Source organism: Lupinus angustifolius, chromosome LG03, assembly GCF_001865875.1.
Source record: "Lupinus angustifolius cultivar Tanjil chromosome LG03, LupAngTanjil_v1.0, whole genome shotgun sequence".
Lineage (NCBI taxonomy): Eukaryota > Viridiplantae > Streptophyta > Magnoliopsida > Fabales > Fabaceae > Lupinus > Lupinus angustifolius.
The window spans coordinates 12,391,396-12,406,402 of record NC_032011.1 but is presented as its reverse complement, the minus strand read 5'-3'; the positions used below and the strand labels follow the sequence as shown (position 1 = coordinate 12,406,402).

The window sequence follows — 15,007 nt, the reverse complement described above, 5'->3', positions numbered from 1 at the left end:
GATGAGAAAGAGGATGAGGATACGGAAGAGGATAGCATGAGGATGAGGATGAGGATAAGGAAGAGGATGAGGAACAGGATGAGGATAAGGAGGAGGCTAGGATGAGGACGNAATCCAAACGGCATAACCAAGTATTCGTAATGACCTGCATGCATTCGAAAGGCTGTTTTATGCACATCTTCTTCCTTCACACGTATTTGATGATATCCCGACTTCAAATCCAGTTTAGAGAAATAAGTCGCTCCATGAAGTTCATCCAGTAATTCTTCCACTACCGGAATTGGATACTTATCCGGAATAGTTACTTTATTTAGCTGTCTATAGTCCACACACATCCTCCATGAGTTGTCCTTCTTTCTTACCAATATGATTGGACTAGAGTAAGCACTCGAGCTATCTCGTATGATTCCTTGCTGTAACATTTCGCGCACCTGTTTTTCGATTTCTTCTTTGTGATGATACGGGTACCTGTAAGGTCTCACAGTAACTGGCCCTGCCTCCTTTTGGAGCTCAATGGAATGAACGATGCCCCTGGATGGTGGTAACCCCTGAGATTGCCTGAAAACTGTCAAATACTCTGCCAGAACTTGCTCAATTTCCCTCTGTTTCTCTGCTGGCAGCCTTGTTTTCTCCCTTGGTGCACTTGTCTCAGTCTTTTCTTGCATCAAGCTTTGTAGTGACGCTACAGTTTTCTCCCGATGCTTGGCATGTTCATGCCTCTGTCCTTGTAACACAATTTTTTCTCCCTTCCAACAAAAGCTAATTGTCATTTCTACCCAATCAAACGTCACCTTCCCAAATCTCTGCAACCACGCTACTTCTATAATCATGTCTAAGTTTCCCAATTCCAGCACATAGGATTCTACTGTTGTCTGAAAGGCTCCCAACTGAATGTCTACCTTGCATTTACCCCTGTAGCCACCTTATGCCCATCCCCCAGCTTTACCCCCATAGGTTTTCCTTGCTCCACTGCTAATTACAATGTTGTTACCACTTGGGGATATACGAAATTGTGGCTAGCATAGCTGTCAATCAACAATATAACTAATACTCCATCAATTTTTCCTTCCACTCGAAGTGTTGTCGGGGGAACTCCACTTCGCCGTTTTGTCTCCATCACACCAAAACCCCCCCATGGAACCGCAGTCCAGACTGGATTCTTCTTCTTCATCTCCCTCTCTAACTTCAATGGCAACAATTTCGCCGACTTCATCCACTGTTTCATCATCTCCCAATATAATTAATCGTAACTGCTTTTCTGCACACTGATGAAGCGGATGATATTTTTCTCCACACTGGAAGCACAGCCCTTGAGCCCTTTGATTCATCAATTCGGCGTAGGGAAGGTGTTTGGTGCCCCGGTTGCGATCATTGGAGAATGGTCTTCTCCCTTCGTTGTTGTTGGACGATTCCCGTGTTGAGGAGGGTTACAGGTGTCGTTTTGGAAATTGGGGGAACCACTGAATTGATTTCCCTTCATGGGCCCAGGCCCAAAGCCAATTTTTCCTGGGTTGGAGGTTTCACCCGCTCCAGTTCCTACCTTGTCCTCATAACCCGGATTCCAACTCCTATTTCCTTTCCATCCTCGCATTCCTCCCGTCCCATTGCTACGGAATAAAGATGCCCCACCCAGCTCCGCTTCTACATCCCGAGCAACCTGCATCGTCTGAAGACGATTCACCGGATTGAACGTTCGAACTCTCAGGCGGATTTTTGGACAAAGACCGCCGAGGAAATAGCCCAAGTATTGTTCCTCCGGTAGCCTACCTACTTGAGACGAGATAAACTCAAACTCCGACACATATTCCTCCACGTTTCCTGTTTGGTTGAGATCTTTGAGTTCTTCGAATGGGTTATCGCACCGATGACCACTGCAACGATCAACCAAAGCTCTCTTTATCCTTGTCCTGGTTAGATCATTTTCAGTTGCTCGTAAGAGGTTAAACCAGTAAATGGTAGCCCCTTCCATGCTCAACTTGGCCAGCCTCACTTTTACCTCTTCTGGTGCCCCTTGGACTTCAAAGTAGGTCTCCGCTCTTGTAATCCATCCCACTGGATCCTCACCGTCAAAGGTGGCAACTCTACCCTTTTAACGACCATCTGATACTCCATCACTGATTCCTCCCGATGGACCGTGTTGGTGCTCTCCTTTGGTTGAGTATGAAATCTCACAAATTCTTCGATGATGGATTGACGAAATTCCGCCATGGATTGTCTCACAGTAATCTTCATTGTTGCCATTCGCTCTTCCAATGTAGTCATTCTATCTGACATCTTTGATGGCATGGACAACTACTCCCGTACTTAGCTCCGATTTCGCATCCGGCAAGTCGGACCAATGATAGAAACAGAAGATGTAACAGTGTTTTATATATATATTGTGGAATTATGAGCTTAAGAGCTCTACAAGAGTATGTAAGAAAACAGAAAAACAAGTATTCCAAAGTCTAACACTCCTCTAGAGAGTATTTCCCCTTCTCTAGCCTTACCACCTATTTTGTCATAACAGAATACCTCTCCCCCTCATACCAGACTTCTCTATATTCCCGGAAATAGTGCCACCTCATTCCCTTGTAACTAACGTTCTTTTTCTCTCTCCCCCTGGCCCACTTTCTTTCTTCTGGTGTACACTTGCCACACTATGGGCCTTGTTTGCTCATTATTAGTAATGGGCTCATTAGTCATAGGTGCTCTATCACTTTTCTTAAAGTGTTTGGATATGCTTGTTTTCCTCTATTGAGACAATACAGAAGTCATAAGCTTGAATTCAGGTCCTCTAAATGTACCTTTCTTAGTTACTCAGCCCATCATAAAGGGTACAAATGTATGGCAAAAGATGGCAGAGACTATATTTCTAAGAATGTTATATTCAATGAACACAATTTTCCCTATGCATCAATAGCCTCTACTTTGTCCAATTCTGAATTATCCTATACCCCTATGTCATCTCTCATACCTTAACTCATTATTCTCCACAAAATATTTCCTCCATTAATTATACTGTTAACATGGCACCTCACCCTCTTGTTATTCCTGCAACTTCCCCTAGTCATATTCTTGAGTGTCCTTCCGTGTCTAGTACTGAAAGAGTCTCTCCTTCATCCTCAAACCCACCCTTACAATTATCATAGTCTACTACATTAGAGTCTTCTTTTGTCCCACCACCTACCATTGTTCCTAGGTCTACTCATCCAATATAGACTCGTTCCAAATCTGGTATTGATAAGTCCTTCATTCCTAGAGTTCCTAGGGTATTCCCTAGGTAGTCAATATTGCACTATAGCGCTGCAATAGCGGACTGTAGCAGTGTTTCAACGATTACCCGCGACGCCATAGTGGATAACGGTGCAGATGGCCGTAGCGCTACACCAAACTACTTCACATATTAACCATTCATCAAAGGAAGGGATCCACTTACTCCAAGAGTAAGTGGAAAAAAGTTACTCCACATCTTAACCATTCATTCTAGGGAAATCCAATGGTTAAGATCCACTCATTAATTCAAACCATTGGATTTCCCTAAAATGAATGGTCAATAAGTAGAGTAGTTTTTTTCCACTTACTCTTGGAGTAAGTGGATCCCCTCCCCAGATCAAATAATCATAATATCATTTACAATATTTTCAATACACTTTAATATTTTGAGCATTCATTTTTCTCCTTCCATATCTAAACCCTATAACTTCAATAGCAACAAGCGATCTAAAGAAGTAAAGAGAAAAGGAAGGGAAACAACATACAAAGATTTGTTAATGAGGTTTGACCAATTATATCTACGTCCCTACAAGCATTGAGCAGCGACCGATATGTATTAGAGAATATGAATTTATGTTTTGGTTCTATCATTAGGGCTTGCATGACACATATGTATAGTCCTCTATCCTGGCCCAATGCAGAAGGCCCAAGGCTCATGGGGTATTTCTAACTTGGGTAAGATATAACAAGGAACTTGAGCCTAATATATAGTCTTGGTCTATCTCCTCCATTCCAATCCTAGGCAATGTGAGAGTTCTTACAATAGTATATTTCAAGTAAATCTCAACACTTTTAAATACCAGTATGATGGTACACAAGAGCGGCATAAGGGATAGTTGAAAAGTATAAAGGCACACATGAAATTGACTATCATGAGACATTTGTACAGTAGCAAAGATGAATAATGTGAGACTTTTATTTTCACTTGCTGCTCATTTTAGTTGGGAATTAGACCAATTTGATGTTAACAATGTCTTTCTTCCTAGAGGAGGAAGTTCAGGTGGTGGATATGATTTCACTAGTGGGAGGAATAAAGTATGTGAGTTGCAAAAAAGGCTTTGTATGGATTGAAGCAATCTCCTTGCACAAAGTTTGGAAGATTCGCAAAAGCTGTGGTGTCCTTAGGTTACAAACAAAGTCAGGATGATCATACTCTCATTTAAAAATTCACAAGGAAAATTCACTATCTTACTTGCTTACGTGGATGATATCATTATACTTAGGGCTGATTTGAAAGAGAAACAACTACTGACTAAAAGGTTAGTAGTCTGAGTTTGAAGGATCTTGGAAGGCCAAAGTACTATCTTGGAATACAGGTTGCCTACTCCAAACTAAAAAACTGGGGTGTAAGGCTACCAATGCACCTATTGAGCAGAATCATGGAATGGGAAATGATGAACAAAGAAAGTATCAAGATTGAAAGAGCTCAATATCAGAGGCTGGGGGGATGATATAAATAGGCTAATACTAGACGAGATGCAGCATATGTAGTTAGTATTGTTAGTCATTTCATGCATGATAATATATGAGACACTCAAAAGTAGTGGAAAAAGTTCTACAGTATCTCAAAACAACACCTAGAAGAGGATTTCTGTTGAGATTCTGAAGTACTGGAAACCTATCCGTAGATGTGTATACAGATATTATTTGTACAGGATTAGTCAATGACAGAAGTTCAACTTCTAGTTGTATGTTTCTGACAGATAAATACAAACAAACAAACTTTTCTACGAAGGCATAAAAAGAATGGAGGGGGTATTCAACAATTGGTCTATACTATGGTATTAAACACTAAGTTTGATAGGTTTCAGGTCTAGTACATATGTAGCAAAAATAATCACCTGTTTCTCAAGCTCCCTAGCTCTTGCCTCCACTTCTTGGCGTTTTTCTTCTGCAATCCTTAGCTGTGAATGTAACGGACATATATGTTTCACATAACATAAAATGTACATAAAACTGATTTTGTTTTGGGGATAAAGGAGCATACTTTGTCTAATATAACCTCATTCTCTTCTTGTAACATATCGAGCTGCATTATCAATATGAATCAGCTTTAAAACTCATAACTCAAGAATTATCTTACATTACAAAATCTACTAAAATAAAGGTTGAGAATTAGCCCAGATTATCTGATTTTGTTTCTGGAGACAAATTCATGAATGTAAATACTATACTTCATCACGGAGTGCAGAAGCTTGGCGCTGATCTCCTTTATCTTTTGAGTTAAGTTGCTTAATATTGATATCTGATGGAAATCTGAAATTATTGATCAATTATTAAAATTTGAAGACAGTCTGGAAATTTGGAAATCATTAATCAATATTAGTTAAATGGTCAAATGAAAAAAACTTAAATGGCCAATGAACTACAGTATTATGAGGTGCTAAATAAGCAAAATAATGATACACTCGAAATTTCCTATATAAATAAAATAATGGTGATATTTTGGGAAGCAGGCCTTGAATTAGAAAACAGCAATAGAATAGCTTGAAACTTCACAGACCCCACTTACAACAGCTACTTACCTTTTAGGGTAAGATTTGATTTGTGGAGAGATACCACCAAACTCCTACAAAGCCATTTGCTGGTTTGATGGAGTTGGTACTGTTAGAACAAGAGTTTACTTAAGTAGTATTACAAGTGTTTTAGTTAGATACCTAGTTTTTTAAAATTTTATGATGATTCAGCTTTACATTATTACTGGCTCAACCTGGAAGAGTCCCAACACAAAAACTTAATTTCTGTAGTTGCAAAGAAGAAATCATAAAAATTAAGAAATTAGTGCATGCTACCTTTTCTCTCTACCTCCATTGGTAGAAAGATCAATTGGAGGTACAGCCACAGGCGTTCGAATTGTGGATATGCTAGGTGGCACCGCTTGTGCCGATCGAACCGAAACAGCTGGTCGTCCAGCTGATGTTGAACGCACTGCAGGAGCATGTTCTAGAATGTTCCGACCTAACTAATAAAAACATAAAAGTCTTATAAGTTCAAGAAGAAAATTAGCTATCACCAAGACTTAGATCCCACTCAATCGCCATCAGTGACATCAAATTAACATCCATGAAACAACCAAACATTACTAAGTTCATACCAACCAAATTTCCTGCATCAAATACACTCGTCTTCGATTTTACAAAATTTAACAAGCAAACCCATGCAAACAACTGAGCCAACAAAAAAATTACAAAGTTTAAAACAGATCAAATTTCCAGCATCAAACACGCATGATCTTCATTTTTCTACAATTCAAAAAACGAATCTGTGCAAACAATTGAATAAACAAAACACTACTAATTTCAGAACCAATCAATTTCCAGCATCAAACACGAATCATCTTCATTTTTTTCACAAAAAACAAACTAATCTGTGCAAAAAAAATCAGTCAAACACATCCGAACTGATTCATAGAAAGACATTTCTGAGAGAATTACTGCAGGAGAAGGAGATCTGTTAGGTCTGGCTAGCGAAATCGGACGGATGGTGGAACTAGCACCAGTACTCCTATGACCGTTTCCATTGTTAGAGAAAGAAGAAAAAGCGGGAGGATTCCGATCACTGAATCGGAAATCTAGATCGTCGTCGTCGTCTTCACCGTCATCGTCGGTGGCGGTCTGAGACGCCATGACGCGAGCAAGACGCTGCGCGGCAGCTTTAGCGGCAACGTTTTGAGTGCGCCTGACGGTGGATGTAGGTCCCAGACGCGACTGAGGGTGAGCCGGTGACATCGCCGGCGACGATGATCCGGTGCTGATGGAATCGCCGCTCCATTGGCGCGTGAAGACTGGACTCTCAGTTCTCCTCCGATCCATGAGGAAAAAGTGTGTATAAAAATAGAGAGCTAGATTTCTCGAGATTTTCTCGAGAAAAACGAAGAATTTGGGAGGGAGAAAGGGTTGAGCGTTTGAGACTTTGTTCTAAGCAAAGTCGTGCGCGGGTGTACAACGAGAAAACGACACCGTTCCGTTTCTGATGGATTCCCTGGGCTAAAGACTATAACGAGTATACCTGGCAGTTATAAAATAATTGGACATTCGTTCCTAACTCACTGGTAGATTAATTTGACAAATTTAGCTTAAACCGAATCCAACTTAAGTTAAAAAATGAACAAATTAAACAAATGAACTTGAGCTAAATATTGTCCGATTCATTGGAATTTTTTAGTACATTGATTAATTGGATTTATGAACTCACTTGATTTTATATATATATAAATTTTTTAAATTTATATATTAAATAAATATTAATTAATTGATCCGACAAACTAACTCAATTCAAATTCACTGAATTGACGAGTTGAATTAAGTTAATGAGTTGAAACTAAACAATTTATAAACTCTTGACAAATCAAATCAATTCATGCTGACAAGTTGAATTAAATAGTTTAGAAATTTCAATCGAGCTGAACAAATTCTTATCGAGTTGAGTTCAGATTTAGCTATTTTCTGCTTTCGGCTAATTGTGCATATCAATAAAGTATTTTTTTTTAAATTTAGAAATTCTTTACAAGTCAATCTTAATAAAAATGACAAAAATATATAATAGTCAAAACTTTTAATATGTACGAACAAAGAAAAAATGCAAAATATCCTATAAAAAATTCAAAATCTATTGGAAATTGGAATAGGGTTATATTAAAGATTAGAACAAGTATTGTCTATTAGTTAAAGAGGCAAGCAGCAGCATTTATGACCAAGAGAAGACCTGCAAAGGAAATAGTGAAATACTTCAATTTTGTTCAAATCAAATTATACATAACGAGGCATTAGTTAATTTAAGGACTTCACTAACAAATGTGATGTAGATGGTTGATTGCAATTTACAAATAGGAATTTACTCTAGGAGTCAAGGGTATCTTTTAAGAAATCAAGAAAAGAAAAAGTGTCCTTGGATAGAAAATAAAAGTATTTCATTCATCATTTTTATAGACTAAATTATATTTACAATATCTGAGTTTTAGTAAAATTATACAAATTACCTCTTAATTTCTTTACACCTACAAAAATTCCTCTAATTTATATACATACATTATACTAATTATCTCTGCATGAGAAATAAGCGTGATATTTTAAATAAAAAATGATGATAAGTGTAATTAAGTTAAACAAAATATGGTACATTGTCGAAACAAGTCCAAATAGTATACGTCATTATTTTTTGTTTATTACAATATCGTATAAGAGTAATTTAAACATTATATCATTAGAATTATTCATACATTTTGTATTAAAAATAATGAAAATGTATTGACTCATATACTATTTGGACTTGTCTCCATAATATATTATATTTTATTTAACTTAATTACACTTATCATCATTTTTTATTTAAAATTTCACACTTATTTCTTATGCAGTGGTAGTCAGTATAATATATGTATATAAATCAGGGTTTTTTTTGTATATGTGAAAAATGGAAAAATGGTTTGTGTTATTCACTAAAATTCAAGAGATGTTAATGTAATTTACTTTTTTTTTTAATATTCACTTTCCTCATTTGATTCTTCACTCAGTATTGATAAGTTGTTGTACCTCCTACGATATTTATAATCATATTTTAGTTATTATTTATACTATTTTAATCAGTATTGTGAAACCTAAGTCGGACGTCAAATCGGAAGAGGTCTCGTATTAGGTTTAATCGGCTTAAACTGTTAAACTGTTTGATCTGACCGGATGATTTCATACATACTTAATAATTTTCATGTATAAATATATAAATGTAGACTTTTATATAATTAATAATCATATATAATTACACTGAAGTAACATCTCTTTATTTTTTTTTGGACTGAAGTAAAACAAAATATTAGATTCAAGTGAACTGTCCAGTTTACTTCTCGGGTTAATCTGGTTTAACCGGGTTTAATGCGGTCGGACCGGAATTTCCCCGGTTCAAAGTGGTTCAACCCTCACTCGGTTAATGCGATAAACTAGAGCCGTTTTCAAGTCCAATTAGTGGTCAAACTGATTGGACCGTCCAGTACAGTCTGATTCTCACACCACTGATTTTAATGATGAAGTAATCAAGTAAAGTAAGAATAACAATCTAAAATAAAGCCAAATAACATATATCCAACAAATAGCAACAACCAGTATTGAAATTGATCATGGAAATGTTTTTTATACATATCTCGTGTCTTTCACAAGGGTGCAAACTTTGTGGTAAGGTGCGTTTATGCGTGTGAAAATTAAAATAAAGAGGGTTGTGGGTGACTCATGGGTAGAGAGTAAGAATGTAATAAAGAGTTTAATATTTATACATACTAGTGTGTACAGGCACTTCGTGCCTGCCAGCTAACATTGTGTGATACTACATATTCAATTTTTATATATTTCATTTTTTTGAATTAAAATGTATTTGTTGTGTTCGGTGTACTTTATATTATATTTTTGTGTTTATGATAATGTTTAATTTAAGGTGAGATTTGTGTTTAATTAATGTATCGGTGGTAGTTGCTTATGATTATATAGTTTTTTTTGTAAAAATTAAATAATATTAAGGGCAATATAGGAAATAAAAATTACACCATGAGGGAAGTTATTTCAAGTTTTGACTTTATATATAGTATAGATATAGATAAAGATTTATACCCATTTATCATCTATCATTTATTTATCTTTGGATTGAGACCAAATCTCTCTCAAATTTTCAAATTTGTTACTTAGTGATACTTTGATCAGTATTTTCCTTTATATCGAATCTGGAACTACAATTGACATTGCACGAGTCCAGCCACGTCTTCTAGTATATTCTGAGAGATATTTCCTGATGATTTGTGATATACTAATCCTAAGATCTTGAATATCATGATTTTCACATATTGTATAAAACAATGGTACAATGTCATACATGAATCCCTGAATCTATGTTCCTGATCTACTCCTTTGATATACCTTTTGAGAGCGTTTTGGTATGATGGTCTTCCTCAACCAAATCCTTGATTCCTTTTGGGACCCTTGTTTTCTATTTGATTGGTAGAGGTGAAAACTATTTGTGATTTGGTGTCTTGAGGACCATAAACATTCCTTATGTGTTAACTTATAGGATTCTCATTATCCCCTATAAGTCAACTGTTTGGGTATCCACTCATTAAGTCCATATCTCTTATCAGTTTCAGAAGTCTTATAGGTTGTCAGTAATTAGATCACATGTTTTGTAACCCCAAAATAAATAGCCAATATAATTGTATTAAATATATGATGTCCACCTTAATTAGAAAATATGAATTTATAACAATCTCCCACTTGGGCTTCATATTTTTCCTAGAACAATTATATCATATATTCTTTAGACGCGCATCTGTATGTTATTTATATTTAGACTTCTCCTTAATACAATCTGGTTCATCTCATATATCAACTATGAAACCACCGCGACCTCCATCACATTCAAACGTGACTCGACGATGGTCATCATACCAATATACTAAATGACATAGATCAAATATGGATGAGTGACATGGAAATTTCATGCAATATGATCTTAAATATGTTTATTTCCAACTGGTCATTCTTTATTCTTTAATGAGATCAATCCAAAGTCTTTCATTGCAACACAATAGTTACAATGCACAATTTCAAAATGGAACAATAAACCATCAACTTTATTATGCATAAAAACTGTATATAACATCCAAAGTAAATCATAAAACATATAGACTCTCACTGAACTAAGGTATCATAAGGAGCAATACTCATATGAGCAATATGCTCATGAAAGGCTTTAGGTACCAAACCCTTAGTCAGTGGATTAGCTAGCATAAAATTTGTCCCTATATGTTCTATGGAAATTTGTCCATTTTGAACACTTTCTTTAACAACCAAAAACTTGATGTCAATGAAATTTGACTTTGTAGAACTCCTATCATTTTTGGAGTAAAGAACCACGGACTTACTATCACAATAAATTCTTGGTGGTCTTTTAGTACCATCAACCACACGTAAGCCAATGACAAAATTTCTGCAACCATATGCCATGGTGAGATTTTTTAAAACAAACCATGAACTCCGCAACTATAATTGAAGGATCTATGAGTGTTATAACTTTTCATGGCTTGACAGAAGTTCAATGGATCATCTTCCGTTAACCCAATGGCATCCTCATGTTATTCAAGAAATACAATATATTAATCAGAAATTGCACTTATCCTCTCTCTAGTGGATCTCCTCAATGACATTTCTACTTCTTGAAGTTGTTGAATTTGTTATATAGGTACTTGAGGGAGAACCTCATTGTTGTCTTGTTCAAGAATATTTTCAGGAACAATATTCTAAACATAACTTCTATTTCTGAAGTTATTCCTTGAATGGTAATAGGCACAAGAACTTGTTCATGATTAGTGATAGGTTCTTCCTCAAAGACAAAAAAATTTTATATTCTCTTCCTCCCAAAATCAACTTCCTCAAGAAATCTTGCATTTCCCGTCTCAGAAAAGTCTTGAAGTGGGATCATAAAATTTATAGCCCTGAGAGCATTCAACATAGCCAACAAAATAACAGCTAACAATTCTTGAGTCCAATTTCCGTTCATCTGGCCTATAAGGACGCGCCTGAGTTGGACAACCCCAAATGTACAAGTGTTTTAAGCTTGACCTTTTATTAGTCCAAAGCTCAGATGGGGTTTTGTTAACTGCTTTACTTGGCACCATATTAAGGATGTAAATTGTGGTCTTTAAAGCTCTCCCCCAAAGAGAATCTCGAAAGGAAGAATGACTAATCATACTTCTCACCATATCCTGAAAAGTTCGGTTTAATCGCTCAACAACACCCTTCATGCTAGGTTTGCCTCACATAGTGTATTGCAGAACAATTCCACATTCTCTGAGGAAAAACCACAAGTAGCCCTTTCACAACATTGTTATTGTTCTTTCTTATCTTATTCTGAGAGGTCATAGATAAGTGAGCACTTTCAGTCTTATCTCTCTACAGTCTCTCTTCCTCTTGCACATAGTCCATATGAGTGTTATAACTCACTTTCAATTGCCCAAAGTGTTCAGGAAGCAAGATCAAAACCAAGTGCATTAGCAAGTCATCACCAAGCTCGAACTTAAGTGACTTGAGTTTTGATACGAGATTAGACATCTCCATAATATACTCATTTATGTTCTATTTGCCTTTATACTTCATGGAGATGAGTTTAGCCAAAAGGCTACTCGTCTCCACCTTTTCATTCTTGGCAAAAAATTGTTCTATTTGTTCAAGGAACTTCCTTGCACTTTCACCCTCAGATATAGAGCCCCAAAACACATCTGGAATAGAGTGTTTCATGATTATCAGACACATCCGGTTAGAGCGTTCCTATTTCTCAATTTTTGCCTCATCGGGGATTTCCATAGTAGAAATGAATTTCTCCACCTGAAGTTGCAGATCTAAATCCGTACAACCGAGAATAATTTCTATGGCTTCCTTCCAGACAAAAGTCAATATATACCTTATACATATACTTTAACAAATTGCAAAATTAAAAGTGACAAAAGTCAATGTCCAACAGTGAGACATTAATGCATATATAATATACATATTGCACAACAGAGTCATAAAGGTTAATGCAATGTTCATGCATATATTTAAATATATACTTTAACACATGTTGCAATAATTCATAATACAAATTACTCACAATTCACATAAGTGGAAGCGGATAAAAGTTATCATCATTATTCCTAAACACCCAATTTTTATAACCAATAGCGGAATCATAAAAATCCCAAAATTAAAAAAAATTAGGGTTCATAAAAAATTGGGGGAAAACACCTTTAATGGAGAACCATAAAATTCAGAACCTAAAGCCCTGATACCACTTGTGAGATATTTCCTGATGATTGGTGAAATACCAATCCTAAGATCTTGAATATCATGATATCACATATTGTATAAAACAAGGATACAATGTCATACCTGAATCCCTGAATCTATGTTCTCTGATCTACTCCTTTGATATACCTTGTAAGAGAATTTTGATATGATGGTCTTCCTCAACCAAATCTTTGATTCCTTTTGGGACCTTCGTTTTCTCTCTGATGGGGAGAGGTGAAAACTATTTGTGATTTGATGTCTTGGGGGCTATAACTGTTCCTTATGTGTTAACTTATAGGATTCTCATTATCCCCTATAGGTCAACCGTTTGGGTATCCACTCATTAAGTCCATATTCGTTATCAGTTTCAGAAGTCTTATAGGTTGTCAGTAATTAGGTCACCTGTTTTGTAACCCCAAAATAAATAGCCAATATAATTGTATTAAATATATGATACTCACCTTAATTAGAAATTATGAATTTCTACATATTCTTCCTCACTTCACTCTCGATTAGGGATGGCAAAAAAACCCGTACCCTCAGGTAAAACCCGTACGGGCACGGGTCACAAACGGGTACCCGCAGGTATTATAAGGTTTTTAAAAATACTCGTAGTACATACGGGTGGGTACCCGTTATTTATATGATTAATATATTATATTTAATTAAAATAAAAAATATATTATTCTAACATTTATTACACTATGTATATTTTTTCCTTTTACTTTGTTTACATATTTTATTGAGTTTGGTGGTGAAACACTCTACAAATATTATTACAGTGTAAAAACACACATGTTTTACAAAGAAAATATATATTTTTTGTTAAAAAAATGAGATAAAAAAAATCACACAAATGGAAACCACCAATAAATTTAGCATTTTTGCCAAATATTCAATCAAAAGGTACAAAAATAATTAAGTTTCATCTTATTTAAAACACAATTTAAGTAAAAATTTAAAAAATTATTTATAATAGAGAAACCTGCGGGTACCCGTTGTACCCGCGGATACCAAGAAATACCCGCAAATATCCGCTCACTGTTATCCGTACGGGTACGGGCAGGTATGGGTATTACTCTTCAATTTTGAAACGGGTAGCGGGTAGCTACTACCCGTGTCCGCCCGTGCCCGTTGCCATCCCTACTCTCGATTGTCATTTTCAGCACTTACTCTCCAAGTTCATTGGTTCAATAGTTTAGCTTATACTTTATAAAATGAGTTTATTATGCATAGATCTTCTTGTTCAATGTGTAATTTTTGTAAGTTCATTGTGAGTCTTGTAGAATGAGAAAAAGAGAGAGGGAAATTAGTGAAAAAGAGAGTCAATGGAGTTTTCAGACAGACTTTCCAAAATTGGGCAAATAACCTAGTTTCCTATGAGCTGAAGGATATTCCAGCAATAACTAACGTGGTTATAATGGAATGACCAAATTGAGGTTAAAAAAAATGAAGAGTCAAAATAAGTTCAAACAAAGATAAAAAACAAAACTAAACATCTAAAAGTGTATTTAAATATAGAGAAAATTATTCACGTAGTCATGCTGTAAGAGTTTTTTTTTATATTTATAGCATATCATTCATCATTTATATATTATTTATTATTTACTTTCAACCAAAAATAATAGACAAAATGGTGGAAAATGTATTCATCAAGTGAAATCTTTACACTAATGAATAATTATTTAATTCTTAAACTTATATATTAAAGGCATTAAGATTGTGAAAATAAAGAACATGTCTCAAGTATCTTAATACCATCACAATTGTATATATTAATGACATTAAGATTGTGGAAATAAAGAACATGGGAATATTGTCAAGGTTGTATTCTTAATGCCATCACAGTTGTCCAATTCGTTAGAAGGATTCGTTTAGATAAAGTTGTGCTTATCAATGGTGGAATTATTGCTTTCATTATAATTTTAATTGGTTGATTCATTTTGTACCTTATA

The 15,007-nt window shown here is 35.5% G+C and overlaps 1 protein-coding gene across 1 annotated transcript in view; it reads right to left on the bottom strand.

Annotated features, from left to right (window-relative positions):
• LOC109343398 (coiled-coil domain-containing protein SCD2-like) overlaps positions 1 to 7,266 on the bottom strand; it is a 22,180-nt gene extending 14,914 nt beyond the window's left edge. Inside the window, exons 1-5 of the mRNA XM_019581655.1 lie at positions 6,690 to 7,266; positions 6,048 to 6,217; positions 5,430 to 5,511; positions 5,243 to 5,284; positions 5,097 to 5,159 (exon numbers count right to left, since the gene is read on the bottom strand). Of these exons, the coding sequence (XP_019437200.1) occupies positions 5,097 to 5,159; positions 5,243 to 5,284; positions 5,430 to 5,511; positions 6,048 to 6,217; positions 6,690 to 7,067 (735 nt within the window). The 5' untranslated portion in view covers positions 7,068 to 7,266. The remainder of the gene's footprint in view (positions 1 to 5,096; positions 5,160 to 5,242; positions 5,285 to 5,429; positions 5,512 to 6,047; positions 6,218 to 6,689) is intronic.